An 18,713-nucleotide genomic window follows, 5' to 3' on the forward strand; every position below is an offset into this window, starting at 1 on the left:
TTTCTCTCCTTATTGCTTTAGTCTTCCTGTTTTTCCCCTTTACAGGTTTGCTGTCTTTACCTCCCCCCTCCCAGGCAGCCCCCTTTATCTCTAGCGTCCCTTATCTCTCTCCCCGATTGGCAAACAATCAGCGGCTTTGTTTCAACACCTACTTCCCTCTTTCAAAAAAAAAAAAAAAAAAAGCATTATCTGCTTTTTGCCCCTGGGCAATTCGGCTCCAGGGACCACGCATTCGCTCAATAAGACGCACAGACATTTCAGGAAGAAAAAAGTGCGTCTTATGGAGCGAAAAATACGGTGTGCCCCTTCTCTTCTGCTGGGGCCCTTACCACCCTCAGGTCTCGCTGGGTCGCTGGGTCCGCTCTTCCTTTTCGTAAGCTGAGCTCCGCCTCTCCCCCCCGCCTCCAGGTTGCACGATATCCTGAACAACCTGCGCCTCAAGTTTGCCAGGCAGATCAAGCAGTACCGCGAGGAGAACATGGCTCTGACGGCTGACTACAAACGGATTGTGCAACAGTACAAGGACCTGCAGAGGACCATGAGGTAGGGCTGCCTGGGGCAGCAGAGCTCGTGTGCGGGCAAAGACTGTTGCCCCTTGGCTGCAACAGTCCGAACCTGGGTTCAGCGGGGCCGTGCGCGAGTCAGAAGAAGGGCCGAGGCTCAAAACAGCTTGGGGGAGCGGGCGGGTTCTGTTTCGAGTCCTTCCTGCTCAGCCCAGGTGCAGACAAAAACGATCCCAGCTCTGAGAGGCTGATTCAAAACTTGCTGGCACAGGAAGCTGCCTCCCTACCAGATTTGGCCTGATCAGGATCTGACCCGGGGAGCCGAAAGAGTTCCCTGTCAGCTTTGCCTTTGAGCCAGTGCCAACGACTGGGCTCAGCCTCTTCAGCCCCGCTGCCCCGATTGGGCCAGGTGAGCTGGGAAGCACTTCCAGAGACCTTCCACTCAGGAAAAGAGGTCTAAGTGCAATGGAGTCACAAGTTTGAGCTGTGAGCACCAAACTCAGCGCCACAGTCAGCGGAGCACAGCAAAGTATGGATTACACGAACGACAGCTCTGAATCTTAACTTCTTTATTCTGTTGCAGCTACTGCAAACTAAAATAAGCTATACAGCGGTACCTTGGGTTACAGACGCTTCAGGTTACAGACTCCGCAAACCCAGAAATAGTACCTCGGGTTAAGAACTTTCCTTCAGGATGAGAACAGAAATCATGCTCCGGTGGCGCAGCGGCAGCGGGAGGCCCATTAGCTAAAGTGGTGCTTCAGGTTAAGAACAGTTTCAGGTTAAGAACGGACCTCCGGAACGAATTAAGTACTTAACCCGAGGTACCACTGTATAGGGTGCCAACATTCTGCATGAACTAGTTGCAGGGCAACATGTACAAATAGCTTTAGATACCTATTGTTGTTGTTTAGTCGTTTTAGTCGTGTCTGACTCTTCGTGACCCCATGGACCAGAGCACGCCTATTAGGTCCATAAATTACCATATAGCATACAGTGGTACCTCGGGTTACATACGCTTCAGATTACAGACTCCGCTAACCCAGAAATAGTACCTCGGGTTAAGAACTTTGCTTCAGGATGAGAACAGAAATTGTGCTCTGGTGGCACGGCAGCAGCAGGAGGCCCCATTAGCTAAAGTGGTGCTTCAGGTTAAGAACAGTTTCAGGTTAAGAACGGACTTCTGGAACGAATTAAGTACTTAACCCGAGGTACCACTGTAAACTAAAGACTAACAGAGGCTACTGGACTGCATGAGTGTTACAGATCGTTATGCAGTCATCTTATCTCTACACAGATAACGCTCAGACTCCCACAGAGCCAGGCAGGAGCAGAAGAAGCAATGAGTAGATTCCGCCCCCTCCTTTCTGAAACATCATGAGATTCTTGCAATGGGAGGGGTGAAATATCTACATTCCCCACCCCTGGTCTACACTGGCAACAGCTCCGCAGGGTTTCAGACAGGGTGTCTCTCCCAGCCGTTGCTTAAGATGCCGCTGGAGATTGACCAGGGACCTCCCACATACGAGGCAGGTGCTCTGCCATCACAACGGTTGACTAAAGATGGATAAAGGGAGAATGATCTGCCCAAGGCCACCCCTTGGATTTGACGAAGGAGTGGGGATTTAAGAAGTGGATTTCACATCACTTCCAGGCACTCCCACCTTGCTTGAGATGGCTCTGGGCTTCACTGACTGATCAGCACATCAGGAGCCAGAATCATAGAATCATAGAATCATAGAGTTGGAAGAGACCACAAGGGCCATCGAGTCCAACCCCCTGCCAAGCAGGAAACACCATCAGAGCACTCCTGACATATGGTTGTCAAGCCTCTGCTTAAAGACCTCCAAAGAAGGAGACTCCGCCACACTCCTTGGCAGCAAATTCCACTGTCGAACAGCTCTTACTGTCAGGAAGTTCTTCCTAATGTTTAGGTGGAATCTTCTTTCTTGTAGTTTGGATCCATTGCTCCGTGTCCGCTTCTCTGGAGCAGCAGAAAACAACCTTTCTCCCTCCTCTATGTGACATCCTTTTATATATTTGAACATGGCTATCATATCACCCCTTAACCTCCTCTTCTCCAGGCTAAACATGCCCAGCTCCCTTAGCCGTTCCTCATAAGGCATCGTTTCCAGGCCTTTGACCATTTTGGTTGCCCTCCTCTGGACAGAAAGGAAACTTCCTTCATGCTTTGATCCGTTGGCCTGGCTCTGATGCATACCTGTCAACTTTTTACTTTTCTTGCAAAGAATCCTATTCGGAATAAGGGAATTTCCCTTTAAAAAAGGGAAACCTTGACAGCTATGCTCTGATGTGGTCTAGTCCATGGGTAGGCAAACTAAGGCCCGGGGGCCGGATCCAGCCCAATCCCCTTCTCAATCCGGCCCGCAGATGGTCCAGGAATCAGTGTGTTTTTACATGAGTAGAATGTGTCCTTTTATTTAAAATGCATCTCTGGGTTATTTGTGGGGCATAGGAATTCGTTCATTCCCCCCCCCCCTCAAAATATAGTCCGCCCCTCCCCCCAAGGTCTGAGGGACAGTGGACCAGCCCCCTGCTGAAAAAAGTTTGCTGATCCCTGCTCTAGTCTATGTCTGGATGATACGTAATAAAGCATTGGCGTGTATTATTATTATTTGAAAAAAGTATATAGCTATGAACATTGACAGGCAATGTACAAAACGCCCTTTTTATGCTGGCCGTTTGTACACATTTAGCAACATTAGAAGACAATGCGTGGCCAAAGGGCAGCATAAGTCAACAGACAGGCTGAAACTGAATGCAAAAATATGGAGATGACACTGAAGAATTCTGAGTGTGTAGCGACTCATGATCTCGACAGTTGCTGATGCACTGCGGCAGCTGAATATTTGCTGAATATTTGGTGGCTGTTATTGCCCAGTAGCCCACAACGCTCCACACCAATATAGGCTTGCAAAACCAGCCCCCAGGTTTCACCCTTGCTAATACATCAGAAGGAACAGGAAGAGCTGTCCGACAGCGAAACAGTCTCCCCTGGGAGGTTGGAAACTCTCCTTCGTCAGGACATTTTTAAGCAGAGGTTGGATGGCCATCTGCCATGGATGCTTCAGCTGAGATTCCTGCATTGCAGGGGGTTGGACTGGATGACCCTTAGAGGTCCATTATAACTCTTCTATTCTATGACTCTGTGTGCTAGTACACAGGCCTGAGCTCAGATCCAGTTTGGAAATCATAGAATGGTAGAGTTGGAAGGGATCCTGCGGGTCATCTAGTCCAACCCCCTGCAATGCAGGAAACATTTGGGCCAACATGGGGCTAGTGCTTCTGACCCTGAGGTTTAGAATTAACTTGATCCCCTCCCCATCTTCTTTTTTCCTTTTCCTCCTGTGACGGAACTCCTACTTGGGGACTTCCCTGGCTTTTTTCTGGCCCACGTAGGACCAGTCTGGATAGTTAGCCTTGGTGAAGACTTGACATTTTCATCCCCAAAAAAGTTTTTGAGTTTCTGCTGAAATGAGGCTGCATTTAATGTTGTATTTTAACCTTGTTTTTGAGTTGTATTTCAATCAACTTGTTTTATATTTGGTGTTAGCCGCCCTGAGCCCAGTCTTGGCTGCGGTGGGCGGGGTATAAATAAAATTATTATTATTATTATTATTATTATTATTATTATTATTATTATTATTGCCTCATGCTACACCTTTCACCTTCAACGTAGGCACTTTGCCATCGTGGACGCTGAGCACTTCCTGGACGTGTGGCTGATGAACGAGGAGGAGGCCAAGGGCCTGATCCGCAAGGTCTTCAGCGCCGACCGCGTCATCCACGCCCAGCAACTGGGGTTACAGTGGATCGAGCCAGACAGCTGGTTCCTGCACAATGTGGGTCCCATCGTGCACAGCAAGAAGATGAAGTCGGCCAGCGAACTGGCTAGGGAGGTGATCGCGCCAGAAAGTAAGCAAGGCTGTCTCTCACCCCCAACCCCAGCCCCACCCCTCTGCTGCTTGGGAACATAGTCGTAAAGGTAAAGGGACCCCTGACCATTAGGTCCAGTCGTAGCCGACTCTGGGGTTGCGGCGCTCATCTCTCTTTACTGGCCAAGGGAGCCAGCATACAGCTTCCGGGTCACGTGGCCAGCATGACTAAGCCGCTTCTGGCGAACCAGAGCAGCGCACGGAAACGCCGTTTACCTTCCCACTGGAGGGGTACCTATTTATCTACTTGCACTTTGACGCGCTTTTGAACTGCTAGGTTGGCAGGAGCAGGGACCGAGCAACGGGAGCTCACCCCGTCGCAGGGATTCGAACTGCCGACCTTCTGATCGGCAAGCCCTAGGCTCTGTGGTTTAACCCACTGCGCCACCCGCGTCCCTTAACATAGGCATAGGAAGGTGCCTTAATCAGACCATCAGCCCACCTGGTTCAGTGTTGTCCACAATGACTGTCAGCAGCTGTCCGGAGTTTCAAGCAGGGATGTTCTCCCAGCCCCTGAGATCTGGAGGATGGCATCAGGGTCCTTCTGCCTTGAAGGCTGAAGCTCTGCCCCAGGGCAAGACCCCTTCCCTCTTTTTCCATGTGGGTCTGTATTCTGCTCCAAGCCTACAGCGACCCCCAGTCCTCCAATGGGGGCAAGTTGTGCAGTTTGAAGCCATTGGCATAAAGGTGCTTTTGCACATACAGTGGTACCTCGGGTTACAGACGCTTCAGGTTACAGACTCTGCTAACCCAGAAATAGTGCTTCAGGTTAAGAACTTTGCTTCAGGATGAGAACAGAAATTGTGCTCCGGTGGCACGGCCGCAGCAGGAGGCCCCATTAGCTAAAGTGGTGCTTCAGGTTAAGAACAGTTTCAGGTTAAGTACGGACCTCCGGAACGAATTAAGTACTTAACCCGAGGTACCACTGTATAGTTCTTCTTCCATCAGTACAAGTTTTCAACAAATATTAGGATTCCTTCGGCAAGGAACGAACGGGCAGGGTGGGATGCCATTCCATGGTGATTATTTTTTCCTGGAAATAAGGGATAGAAAGTTGCCTTTTTTCAAAAACCAAAGCAGGACCTGGGATTTTGGGAAAGCTGGATTTTCCCATCATGTTATTTTTTTATTTTATTTCAAAATATACAAATAATGCATAGATAACAAATACATACATTGATAACTTCTATATGAATCAAATAATAATGACCAAATCAAATAATATCAAACTCAGTGAACAAAAACCTTACATCTCTACATATATTCAAGAAAAGGAAAAAGGAAACAGGAAAGGAAAAAGACCACTAAAATAATGGCAAGAACACACACTTTCTAAAAATGAAACGGAAAAACAAAGAACACACACACACACACACGCAAAAATCATTAAGTTTCTTTTGTTAGATGTTATTCAGTGATTTTCCCATCCAGTTAATCCCAAATTTGCCCTGTGGAAAACCAAATTAATTGATATGCAGGTTATGAAAATGGTGCCAGAATCTATAGATGTGCCCGGTTTTGCGCAGTTCATTTTACTGCTAAGCAGAGAGAGGAGCATGGAGTTCTGTAAGGGCGCTTAAGCCCCTCCATGTGACCAAGCCATCACTGGAAACCATCCTCTGCTCATCCCTGTTTCCTGCCTTGAGTTTGTCAGGTGCTACTCATATGTCTGCATAAAGCAGAATTGTAGAAACATAGAGTTGGAAGGGACCCCCAAAGGTCATCCAGTCCAACCCCTGCAATGCAGGAATTTCAACTAAAGAATCCATTACAGATCACCATCCAATCTCTGCTTCAAAAGCTCCAAGGAAGGAGAGTCCACAACCTCCCAGGGTGGACCGTTCCACTGCTACAGTAATTACAGTAAAGCAATTAAGAAAATATAATAATTGCAGTAAAGTAATTAAGGCTGAGATAGTGCCCCATCTCTTTCCAGACAGGTTGCTGGAGGGCTTAGCTGCACCTCTTTGTTGCTTAAATCATTAAGGAATGCACTTCTTTGTTGCTGAAATCAGCATGCGGAGGGGAATCAGCAATTCTCCTGGGTGGCTGGGTTTGCGCCTCTCTCTATTTTTAATTTTTTTATTTGATTTTAAAAAGTATAAACATACAACAAAAAAACAATTCTGAATCCAAATATCGAGATCACTCTGAATCATTCTTTTGTTAGATACTATTCAGTGATTTTCCCTTCCATGGGTCCTAATGATATTAGTTACAACTGCATATCAATACTTTTCCAATTTTTTTATCCTTCTAAACTGTCCATACCTTCCATTACTTTACAAGTGTGGTTAAAATCCTGCTAATGTTTTAACCTGCTTACAGTGGCCTCGTGAGTAAATTATAATTTTCCCCCGTTCCTTGTTAAAGTCCTTGTCTTCTTGATTTCTGAGCTTCCCAGTTAGTTTTGCCATTTCAGCACAGTCCATCAACTTGGCTTGCCATTCGGTTTGCGCCTCTCTTTTATTTTATTTTATTTATTTAATCATTTTTTCAATACAAACGGCAACCACAAAAAACACGTACAATAAAAACCACAATAACACTAATAACGCAATTTAACAATTCAGATTTCTGATATACCTATAACTACACCTTTTGAACAATATTTCCCCACCTCTCCTCCCCCTACTTCCCACCACTGTCCGCCTTATCGCTTAAGTATTCCTTCCAGATTTCTTCATATTTATCCATTCTTAATTTGCGTCAATATGCAATTCGTTCGTATATAACTAGTCTGCCCATATTGGCAATCCATGTTCTCAATGGAATCTTTTTGCGGCTTTTCCAATTCATCAAAACAAGTTTTTTTTATTCTAATGTGGCACGGTACATCCATTTTTTTTGACCCCTTGTAATCTCCCACGTTTCCGGTATATAATTTAGAATTAAATTCAAATCCCCTAGATAACAATTTCTTTATATTACTCTTGCTATATATATCCTCACCTCGCACCAAAATGATCTTATCATCAGGCAGTTAATCATCATATGCACTAAGTTCGCATTTTTACTTCCGCATCTCCAGCAGTTGTCTGCATTTGTTATTTTCTTCTGGTAAAGTTTTGCTGGAGTCCTGGTTTGCACCTCTCTTTATCCCCGCTTCCGGGCATCGCTCTTCCCTTCAGCCAGCAAGTCTCTCACATTGGAGGACAGCTTCCGAGATGAGAAGGAAAGCGCCCCAGACGAGGACCGCCAGGGGCCTGAAGGCGCAGAGCCAGAGGTCAAAGCGCTTTGGTCCATCTCCACCAAGACGGTCAAGCACATCCTGGAGCTCCTGTGCGATGAGTCGGTGAGCTGAAGTGGGGTGGGGGGCAGATGGGCAGGTGGGCAAGTGGGATGCCATGGTTGCTGGACTTGCCCTGCCCTGCCAGCAGGACCTTGCAGAGCCAGGCAGAGGCCTGGGCCAGGTAGACAATGTGGCCCCCGCTTTTTTTTACCCTGAAGTCTTATAGAGAAGTATATAACATATTTTTTTTATAATGTATTATAATTTTAAATACATTTTACAATAAATACATTATTCGTTTTAAAATGTATTATACCATTTTTAATAGTTCAATAATGTATTTAAAAATCTATTTAATTATAATTATAATTAAAACTTCTCCGTCTTCTTATTCTACTCTTAAAAAAGACGTATGCTTGTGAGAAAGCCGCTATTGCTCATAAGCCACGATTTCTTTAAAAAACGTGGTTTCCACCAAATTTTATCCTCATTGAGCTATATGTACTCCTTGGGTGTAAGTAACATTCCTGGCCTAAATTTTAAACAAATGGCCACATCTTCATCCATTTTTCATCCTTTTCTAAAAAGAAATTAGCGATAAGAAAGCCAACACACTTTAAGGTATGTGTGGTTTTAATTTTTGGCAAACAAGATTTCAAACAAAAACTCACCAGCTTTTAACAGCATGAAAAACGTGGTCTGTCATCACATTCGCGGCGCACTGGCTGCTGGAGCCTTGGTCGCCTCCACCCACCCGGTGCCCGTTCCGCGCTCCTCTGCGGAGTCGATCGCAGGTCCCGCTCCAGATGCCGGGAAGCTTTTCTCTCACGCCGCCAGCCAGGGCCCCAGGGAATCCGCCCACCCCCACCTTTGCGCCTCCACGTTCGCCCCAGTGCATCCCCTGCGGTTGTGAATCTGCTGACCGAGGCCCCCTTTGGAATCGGGGGCCCGGGCCAAGTGGCCCATATGGCCCCCCCCTCTGTCTGGGCCTGCCTGCCAGGGACTCAGGAATGCCTTCGCCTCTGGGCCGTGAGAAATCCTTTGCCCCCCTCTCTTTTGCCAGGGCTTCCTGATCGAGAGCAAACTGCGAGGACTCCTCCAGCCCTTGGAAAAGCACGACCGGACCCTCATGAGGCTGGACTCCATCTTCGCAGTAAGGTTATGGGCCCATCTGCCCGTTTTGGGTTCCTCCCAGTTTCTTTCTCTCTCTCTTTTACAATCTGAAGTTCCACATTTTCACACATCAATTTATTGGGGGGAGGGGGGAAATCTCTATGGAAGTTTGTTTATTTCAGGCATAGGCAAACTCAGCCCTCCAGATGTTTTGGGACTACAACTCCCATCATCCTTGACCACTGGTCATGTTAGCTAGGGATGATGGGAGTTGTAGTCCCGAAACATCCGGAGGGCCGGGTTTGCCTATGCCTGCTTTATTTGTTTCACAACTTCTTCCTACCGCCTGACTGCAAAAGAAAATTCCAAAGCTGTTTACAAAAAAAGATAAAACAATAAAATTAGCAATGGGAAGAACTGACAACAATAATGTAAGTTTCCCCTTTCTCTTTTAATCTTTTTTCTATCTCCATATCTCTACTTCTTTCTCCCTCTTTTCATCTGGGTTGGTGTTTTTATCGAGATCAATGTTTCCCAAACTTGGGTCTCGGCTGTCTTTGGACTACAGTTCCCATCACCCCTAACTGCAGGTCCTGCTAGCTAGGGATGCTGAGATTTGCAGTCCAAATACAACTGGTCTAGATCAGGGGTCGGCAAATGTTTTCAGCAGGGGGCTGGACTATATTTCTTTTTTTTTGGGGGGGGGGGAATGAACTAATTCATATGCCCCACAAATAACCCAGAGATGCATTTTTAATAAAAGGACACATTCTACTCAGGTAAGCCACCCCCCACAACTCTCCCCTCCCTTCTCCACAGCACTGGACAAGCCCCGGTGGCTGCTTACCTGTGTCTTGCGAGTGGCAGGGGTTGGCGGCGAGGGGATGATGAGCGGCGCACGAAAGGGCTCTGGCTTGGAGCTGAGAGCAACAAAACCCAAATTGAGCCTGCTTACAATGGCGGCCGCTCGAGCGCTCACGCTGCTGCTGGCACCGACAAAACCCAGTCCCCATCTTCTCTGCTCTAGGCAGGGCGGGGAGAAGCAGGGAGGGGGGAGGCGCCGCCAAACGCGCCTGCTGGTGCAGCCCAAACGATCAGATCCACGCCGATCCGCACGGCGATTCCTGGACTGTCCGCGGGCCAGATCCAGAAGCCAACTGGGCCGGATCCGGCCCCCAGACCTTAGTTTGCCTACCCATGGTCTAGATCAGCCTTTCTCAACCTGTGGGTCCCCAGATGTTGTTGGACTACAACTCCCATCACCCCTAGCTAGCAAGGCCAGAGCTCAGGGATGGTGGGAGTTGTAGTCCAACAACATCTGGGGACCCACAGGTTGAGAACTGCAGGTCTAGACTGACATTTTAGCTCGGATAAAAAAATATATTTGATAACAATCTTTGCATTTCTCTTTTTAAAAAAAAAACAAAAACCCACAATGTGAGATTTTCCCAAAAGTTCAAGCAAACACAGGCAGCCACTTCTACCACGGTGCAAGGGCCTGTCTGAGCTCTTCCAGAAGCTCACCTGGGAGGAGCATCGCACGCTAACCCTGGCACTGGAGGCTAACCGGGCGCCTGCTGAGCTTTCCCTTCCTCTCCGCAGGCTCTGTCCATCGTCAGCGAAGACGACGTGTATCACCTGGTGCAGTTCTTCAGGGGCTTCAAGGCTCAGCAAGTGGCTGCTAATCCGGTAAGGCCGGGGTGGGGCTGGAACATGGCAATGGGGCTAGCTCAGACACAATGAAACATAGGTAAAGGTAAAGGGACCCCTGACCATCAGGTCCAGTCGTGACCGACTCGGGTTGCGGCCCTCATCTTTCTTTCCTGGCCGAGGGAGCTGGCGTACAGCTTCCGGGTCATGACTAAGCTGCTTCTGTCGAACCAGAGCAGCGCACGGAAATGCCGTTTACCTTCCCGCCAGAGTGGTACCTATTTATCTACTTGCACTTTGACGTGCTTTCAATCTGCTAGGTAGGCAGGAGCAGGGACCGAGCAATGGGAGCTCACCCCGTCATCGCGGGGATTTGAACTGCCGACCTTCTGATCGGCAAGTCCTGGGCTCTGTGGTTTAACCCACAGCGCCATAAATCCTTAATTGTTATCCACCTCCTTTTACTTCCTTTGTCAAAACTATTATTGTATTTTTGAACATATCTTCTACAACCATCCCATTTTTCCGCAAATTTTTGCTTTGAGTTACCTCTGAGTTTGCTAGTCAATTGAGCCATCTCCACCAATTCCGGTAATTTGATTTGCCAATCTGTTATTTTTGGAGCCTCCTGATCTTTCCATCCCTTGGCCACAAGTATTTGAGCCGCTGCAGTTGCATACAAGAATACCTCTCTTAAATTTCTCTCTTCCACTTCTTCACTAAGTTGCATTTTGCGCTGCTTTCCCCCCATCAGTCTCAGCTCCACTGGGCTGCGTCAGAATCCCAGGGGGACCTGGATAAACCTCCTCCATCTGTGTCTCCTTGCCTCGTAGGAGTTGGAAGAGTTCCTCACGGAGCTAGGCCCCAAAGAAGAGCCTTCAGAGGTCGAGGCTGCGGAGGAAGAGGGTGAGAGGGAGGGCTCTTTGGCCCCGCCAGACGAGGACAAAGCCCCCCCGAGCACATCTTCGATTCTCTCTGCTTTGTGCATGCACCCCAACGACATCCTTAAAGCCCTTAAGGCTTTCGTCCAGGAATTCCAGGAGCCAAGGTGGGTCTGTGCAGAAGAGGAGGAAGAGGATAGGGCTGGTTTGGGGTGCTGTGGGGAGGAAGGATGTGTGGGGCTGCTCTAAGAAATAATAATAATAATTTATTATTTGTACCCCGCCCATCTGGCTGGGTCTCCCCAGCCACTCTGGGCGGCTTCCAACAGAATATTAAAATACAATAATCTATTAAACATTAAAAGCTTCCCTAAAGAGGGCTGCCTTCAGATGTCTTCGAAAAGTCTGGTAGTTATTTTTCTCTTTGACATCTGGTGGGAGGGTGTTCCACAGGGCGGGTGCCACTACCAAGAAGGCCCTCTGTCTGGTTCCCTGTAACCTCACATCTTGCAATGAGGGAACCGCCAGAAGGCCCTCAGCGCTGGATCTCAGTGTCCAGGCTGAATGATGGGGGTGGAGACGCTCCTTCAGGTATATTGGGCCTTTGAGGCCGTTTAGGGCTTCCAAGGTCAGCACCAACACTTTGAATTGTGCTCAGAAACGTACTGGGAGCCAATGAAGGTCTTTCTGACTGGTGTTATGTGGTTTCGGTGGCTGCTCCCAGTCACCAGTCTAGCTGCCGCATTCTGGATTAGTTGTTGTTTCTGAGTCACCTTCAAAGGTAGTCCCACATAGAGTGCATTGCAGTAGTCCAAGCGGGAGATAACTAGAACATGCACCACTCTGGCAAGACAGTCTGCGGCCAGGAAGGGTCTCATCCTGCCTACCAGATGGAGCTGGGAGACAGCTGCCCTGGACACAGAATTGACCTGTGCCTCCATGGACAGCTGTGAGTCCAGAATGACTCCCAGGCTGCGCACCTGGTCCTTCAGGGGACTCACCCCGTTGTGGGGATTCGAACCGCCGACCTTCTGATCGGCAAGTCCTAGGCTCTGTGGTTTAACCCACAGCCCCACCCATGTCCCTAGTAACTTGTAAAGTCTGCCGTAAATAATAAACACCTCTAAGTAACCAAGTTACTAGTAGCAGCGTTTTGTTCCTGCTTCGTCCATTCTGCCTGCAACCGATTGCTTTCTGAAGCTCTGCGTATGCTCTGCTAAGGTCTGGCTAAGGTCCTGCAACAGGTCAAAGTTGCGAAACACCAATAGCCTGTTCATGGGACTCAGCCTTTTTCCTCCTGTGGGTGGTTGCTTTAGATGGAGGGGGTGGCACAAATTATTATTATTATTATTAGAATTTATATACCGCCTGGTTCACAGAACAAAATGAAAATATAAAACCACAAAATATATAATAAAAATAACAGCCCAGTAACACACACCCCCAAATCCACATTTTAAAAGTAGGGGTGGTATTTGAGTGGGCCGCAAGTGTTGTGGGTGGCCGGAAGGAGCATGTCTGGTTCCGACTCCCGCTTCCCAGCCATTGACTCTCCCTCCTTCCCACCTCCAGGGAGAAATACCCCCTGGTGAAGAAAGCGCGCGAAGAACGGGACGACTCTAAGGACTCGGAGTATTGGGACGCTCTCGCCCACGCCATCCCGGACGGGAATCTGAAGCTGTGGGATGCCCTGGTCTCTGGCTTGCACAAATACCAGTAAGGCAGGGGCGGGGGTGGGTAGGTCCTATTAAGTCCCTGCACGTCTCCCCAGGGAGGGGGGTCGTTGAGGTGGGGGCCATTGCATAAGAGCCTTTCACAAGGAGAAGGTGGAGCACATTTGAGCCAGGTGCCCTGCCCTGCGGAGGCCCTTTCCCTGCTGCCAGGAGTGCTCCTCGCCCGTCTAGCCTGCGCCTCGGGTGGCCCCTGGTGGTGAGAACGTGCCTCTTCCTTGCCTGGCTTTCGTGGTAACAGTTTCCCCTCTCCCTCCCCCCACCTGAGAGCCAGCGTGGTGTAGTGGTTAAGAGCGGTAGTCTTGTAATCTGGGGAACCGGGTTCGCGTCTCCGCTCCTCCACATGCAGCTACTGGGTGACCTTGGGCTAGTCACACTTCTCTGAAGTCTCTCAGCCCCACTCACCTCACAGAGTGTTTGTTGTGGGGGAGGAAGGGAAAGGAGAATGTTGGCTGCTTTGAGACTCCTTCGGGTAGTGATAAAGCGGGATATCAAATCCAAACTCTTCTTCTTCTTCTTCTTCTTCTGTGCAGCCATATCCTGGACCAGAGGGCAAAGCTGATCGCTGAGACGGACGGGCTGCGCCAGCAGAATGCAGAGCTCAGGATGCTGCTACGGCAGTATCTCCAGTCCCCGGTGAGCAACGGGCTGCAGGACCGAGGGGAGGAGGGCATTGTTGGGGCAAAGGGTCCGCTCTGGCAGGACAGGCGCTTCTGCTGCTGTGGGTGGAACTCAGTTCCACAAGGTTCCTTCTCCGCCTGGGGTGTGTATCTGAAGATGTGTGCATTCGCACGAAAGCTCATACCAAGAACAAACTTAGTTGGTCTCTAAGGTGCTACTGGAAGAATTTTTTTTATTTTGTTTCGACTGCGGCAGACCAACACGGCTACCTACCTGTAAATCAAATAAAAATTATATTTTAAAGAAAGAGAGAATCATAGAATTGTTGAGATGGAAAGGACCCCAAGGGTCATCTATTCCACCACCCTGCAATGCAGGAATTTTAACTTTTAAGCATCACCCACCCTCAGAAGGGTTGAGCCTTGGTCACATCCAGCCTGGGCAGGAGTGGGCGCTATTGATGGTCTTTGCTTCCCTTTCCACAGGTGAATGCTGAGCTGCTGATCCCTCCAACCCACTTGCTGCACCTGCAGATGAACACCTGACGTCCTGGTGCAGTTGCTGCCCCAGCATCTTCTTCATAGGCATCCCAGCGAGCCTTGCCTAACTCCTCAAAGGAGTCTTGGCTGGGGAAAGCAGGCTTGGCCTGTCATTCCCTCAGCTGCTCTCGAGTGCTGGTTTGGGTCACACCTTGGTGAGTAGCCCCTAGCGAAGTATAAGCCACACAACTGTTCCCCAGCAACTGGGGCATGCCAGAGAAGGCTTGCAAACATTTTTGACATGTGTTGAGTGTCCTTAAGCATCCCCACCTGATGTGTTTCAGAATCAGCAAAACTCACCACTGACCCTCCCAAAATGTTAACTCTCAGGTTTGTTACCCCTCGGGAGAAGATGTTACTCTGAACGCAGAGGTTTCTAAGTGTCATTAGGGAGAGGAGGCAAATAAATGGCTAATTGTTGTGGCTGTTCTGTTTCTCCCGTCTTATATTTGCCGCTGTTGCTTGAGGAGAAGAATGAATAGGGAGCGGGGTGGGATCCGTTTCTGTTTTCAAACTGTTCAGTGTGCTTAAAGGTGGACCTCCAGTTCCTGTTGAGACAAGAGGAGGTTGGAACCAAGAGCCAAAATAATTTGATGAATGGGGCTTGTAGGACTCTGGAAGCAGCACAGACAAAATAAGCGGGGTCAGAGGTCAGAGAGGGCACCTGTGAGGCCAAGTACAGTGGTACCTCGGGTTACATACGCTTCAGGTTACAGATGCTTCAGGTTACAGACTCCGCTAACCCAGAAATAGTACCTCGGGTTAAGAACTTTGCTTCAGGATGAGATCAGAAATCGTGCTCAGTGTGGTGAAATCACCAGCTGCTGCCAGGTGGGTAGCAGGTAGGCTAAGGTCTCAGGACCCAGGGAACTAGGCATCATGAAGGGAAAGGGGAACCCTGATCTAGACCTCCTATTTCTCCTGTAGCTCCATTCCGTAGTACTTTTTGGGTTCTCTGAAGCACCAGGCACTCACTGGCTAGGTTTATATAAGCCACTAGTTTGTAGGTATTTTCTGTCGGAGGTTCCGTTCGACCGAGCTGTCTTTAATGCAGACGGAGGCTGTTTACCAGCAGCTCTCATCAATCTTCTTGACACGCACAGAAGGTAAGCTGCAGAAGGTCTGGCGCCCATAACCAAAAATGTTGGAGGTTCTGTTCGACCGAGCTGAAATAGCTCTCCTCCTCTGCGTTCTTCGGAATCCATCAGGCTCCCCTCCTCCGGCAGTGATTAACGACCTAAGCCTTTGATGAGGCTTCAGGCGCGTTCCCCCATTACGCAGAGTATCCAAGCAGCAAAAGGAGAGAAAAATATGTGCTACATCGCTACATCTATTTCTAACTACCCAGGACAGAAAAGAATATGCATCTGCTCTCTGTGAGAGTCAGTGAACAAGTGGACAAAGAAACAGGAAACCAGTAACATCAACATCCGTCTCCCGTGAGAATTCCAACAGTCTGGAATGTAAACAGAATCTTGTGACTCCAAAAACTGCACAGTGGCATAACAGAAACCCAGCATTTTCCTTCCTTCCTTCATCACTCCACAAAAAGCAATCCAGACTCTGTTCCTTTCTGGTGATCTGTTTTTATTAAAGAACTTACAGATTTATCTCCTGATCCGTACAGCAAATCCCAAAGACCCCGTATTAACAGTGCACAGAGAACACCCACCCGCAAAAGAACCCTCCCCGCAACAGTAGAGAAACAGGATCAATCCTTTACACACACCTCAGGAAATCAGGACGAGAAAGACAGGATGAAACACACAAGCCACCAGGTGTGCCAGAGCTGCAGGAGGGAGAGAGGGGCAGAAGGGCAGCATTTCCCTGTGCTGGTTTCTCTAGGGCTGCCTTCGCCGACCCGGCACCCTCCGCATGCTCTACAACTCCCATCAGCCCTGCCCAGCACTAAGCTGGCGAAGGCCACTCTAGAGATGAGTTGTGCTAGAGCTGGGCCACCTGCCACCTCCATCGGACCCCCAAATCTTCCCCTGCCTCTTCTCTTCCCAACACATTGGTCCCCTGTGGCTCTCTCACTCACTCCACGCCACTGCACGAACCCCATGGCTGCTACGGTTCCCTTGTGACAGCCTGGTGCGTTAGCCTTGCCCACACGTTAGCCGTTATCTGTACCTAGTAGATGCTGAGGGTTGATGGCTCGCCCAAAAATCGCCCACTGCTGCCCGGCAGCTGTTTTTTGGTGATGTGGGATTTGGAGTCAGTGATGTGCTTTGAGGATCTTCAGACCACCCTCCCAAATTGCCTCTCAAGTGCAGAGAGAGAGAGGAGCAGGAAGGGCAGCCTAAGAGTCACGTGGAAGAGGGACCGGTAGGATCCCGCAAAAGAGGCGATGCCTCGATACAGCGGTGCGTTGCGTCAAGCCAGTGGGCCCAACACTTTGTGTGACTGCTGTGCTTCTTAAGTCTGCGCTCCTTGCAGACTTTGCGGAGGATGGATTAGAGACCGGGCCAGGATAGGGGTCCTTCAAAAAGCCCTTCAAAAACCTATGGGTCTCAAGGAGGTGCCCAAACATGCTGGGCAACGGTGATGCTGTACTGGCCACGTGTCACCCGGTCCATCCACCCCTTTGGTCTTTCTAGCTTTGCCTGTCTCAATCAGCGGATTCGCTTTAAGAAGCAAGCTGCATCCTTAAGCCTCATCGCCCTACTTGAAGGGTTTCAACAACAATCCCTTGTTTCAAAAGGACGCGCCTTCTCCATATACCGTCTCAACCCTGAAGAATGTGCTGCTTATCCCTTATGTCAGAATAAAAACCGCTTATGGGAACCCTCCACTGACTCAAGGAAAGAGGAGACGTGAATATTTCAGTTTCTAGGGATGGGCATGTCTTGGTCTGGGAAGCAGGTTGTCCCTTACCTTCCCATTGAGTCACCAGCCACGAAAGGCTGCTTTGGACTCGGTCATCAGAAACGTTCGTCGAGCCTGTTTCCTTCTCCCTGCCCCAACCAGGGTTCAAGTGGCTAGGGATCTTGGCTGAAGATCATAGCCAGCCCATCAAAGGGCCGAGGGACTAGAAAATCTGGAGACTGGAGTCTCTCCCCCATCTCCACGTTATTGCTCTGTGCTCACACACGTCTGTGTGTGTCCAAGCACCATCCGTGTCAGGCTTACGGGATATTCTTGAAGAGCCCAGGACCGAGCTAGAGCTGTCTGTGCTTATCATCCAGTGAATAATGGTCCTATTTATCTAGTACTTTTCGAGCTTATCTTGGTGAAATCTGCATGAGAGCCCAGTAAGAGGTCAGTATTGTTATCCTCAAACTGCAGAGGGGGCTGGCAAAGCGGACTGCCTAAATTGGGAACTCACGGCTTGGGGATTGATGGATTTGCAGCACAGTCTTTTATATGTTGCAATCCTCAGCCCACTGACAGGCGAGCAAACCCCAGAGAGCTCAGTGGGACTTGCTTCTGAGCAGACACACGTGTACCATTGCACCGTCGGCCGCTACGCTTGCTCCCACCAGGGGGAGATACCCCATCTTCTCTCAGCACCTGCAGCTGATGAACGGACTAATCTCCTGATTTGTGCTCACCCTCGAAAAATGTGGGTAGGCATTGCTCCAGCACGGCAAATGCCTCAATTCTCCCTACTGGGCTGGGAACCAGCAGGAAGCTGTGCCCATCTGTGGTGGGCCAGGGGGTAGCCTCAATAAAGAAAACGACAGCATCGGGCGCCAACCAGGGGCGCCAGAATCTCAGTGGATCACGTCACACCTAGCGCGAGGAGGAGAAGGCTCTGGCATTCCCAGAGCCTCGTGCGGAGTTTTGCTGCGGAAGTAAAAACAACGGAAAAGGAGGGAGAGACAGGCGAACATGTCAAATCCACACAGAGCAGAGACTGGGTGGCTCCACCTCATGGGTTCATTTGTGGAGGATGCTCCAGTTGAGGCAAGGCGGGTGCAAGAGAAGTCCTTAGACTGCGAGGCTCTCCAGCTCCAAAGACTTAGGCTGGAGAGGCCAAGAAGAATTGCTGAGGATATAGCGCTCATGTCTGGGAGGGGTTAAAGAAAACTCCTTTCTCCCCCTTCCCCAACACCGCGGAGCAAATTCCGAGCTCCTGCTGCCCCCATCCCACCCACATATTTCCCGAGAGGAAACACAAGGAAGTCACAAAAAAGAAACACAAACAGGAGCCGGCGATGACCAAGAACGGCAGGCTCAGAAAGTGGGGGGCCCAGGGTGTAGGCGGCTTCCTCCTCATGCTCCGAGGAGCTTTTTGACCATGTAGCCGGGCATGGAGTAGAGGAAAAGGGCCACCATGATGATCAGCAGGAGGGCCAAGACGATCTTGATGATGAGCCACTTGTAGCGGGTGCAGATGAGGTACCGTATGGACTTGAGCGGGTTCAGGAACCAGATGAAGGATGTATCCGGGCGACTGTGAGGAGAGAGAGGGTGGGGTGGGGGGAGAAAATGTCCAGGGCTGGAGTCAGTCGCACGTCAGCACAAAACACGCAGGGCTTCATC

General features: G+C 49.5%; 2 protein-coding genes across 17 annotated transcripts in view; one reads left to right on the forward strand and one right to left on the reverse strand.

Moving 5' to 3' along the window:
- DRC1 (dynein regulatory complex subunit 1) overlaps nt 1-14,650 on the forward strand; it is a gene marked incomplete at its 5' end in the record, with an annotated part of 29,035 nt that extends 14,385 nt beyond the window's left edge. Inside the window, 9 exons of the mRNA XM_080998271.1 lie at nt 409-543; nt 4,204-4,439; nt 7,591-7,754; nt 8,755-8,844; nt 10,407-10,493; nt 11,288-11,502; nt 12,908-13,051; nt 13,599-13,701; nt 14,172-14,650. Of these exons, the coding sequence (XP_080854397.1) occupies nt 409-543; nt 4,204-4,439; nt 7,591-7,754; nt 8,755-8,844; nt 10,407-10,493; nt 11,288-11,502; nt 12,908-13,051; nt 13,599-13,701; nt 14,172-14,231 (1,234 nt within the window). The 3' untranslated portion in view covers nt 14,232-14,650. The remainder of the gene's footprint in view (nt 1-408; nt 544-4,203; nt 4,440-7,590; nt 7,755-8,754; nt 8,845-10,406; nt 10,494-11,287; nt 11,503-12,907; nt 13,052-13,598; nt 13,702-14,171) is intronic.
- Nucleotides 14,651-15,795: 1,145 nt separating this feature from the next.
- The window catches only part of OTOF (otoferlin), a 202,944-nt gene continuing 200,026 nt past the window's right edge, over nt 15,796-18,713 (reverse strand). For 11 of the 16 annotated variants that reach the window (XM_081000800.1, XM_081000798.1, XM_081000788.1 and 8 more), the window contains one exon: nt 15,796-18,624. In XM_081000800.1, coding sequence (XP_080856926.1) covers nt 18,444-18,624 — 181 coding nt within the window. In that variant the 3' untranslated portion in view covers nt 15,796-18,443. The remainder of the gene's footprint in view (nt 18,625-18,713) is intronic. The other 5 variants (XM_081000799.1, XM_081000792.1, XM_081000793.1 and 2 more) reach the window with 2 other exon arrangements.

This window comes from Podarcis pityusensis (genome assembly GCF_964106645.2).
Source record: "Podarcis pityusensis genome assembly, chromosome: 3".
Taxonomy (NCBI): domain Eukaryota; kingdom Metazoa; phylum Chordata; class Lepidosauria; order Squamata; family Lacertidae; genus Podarcis; species Podarcis pityusensis.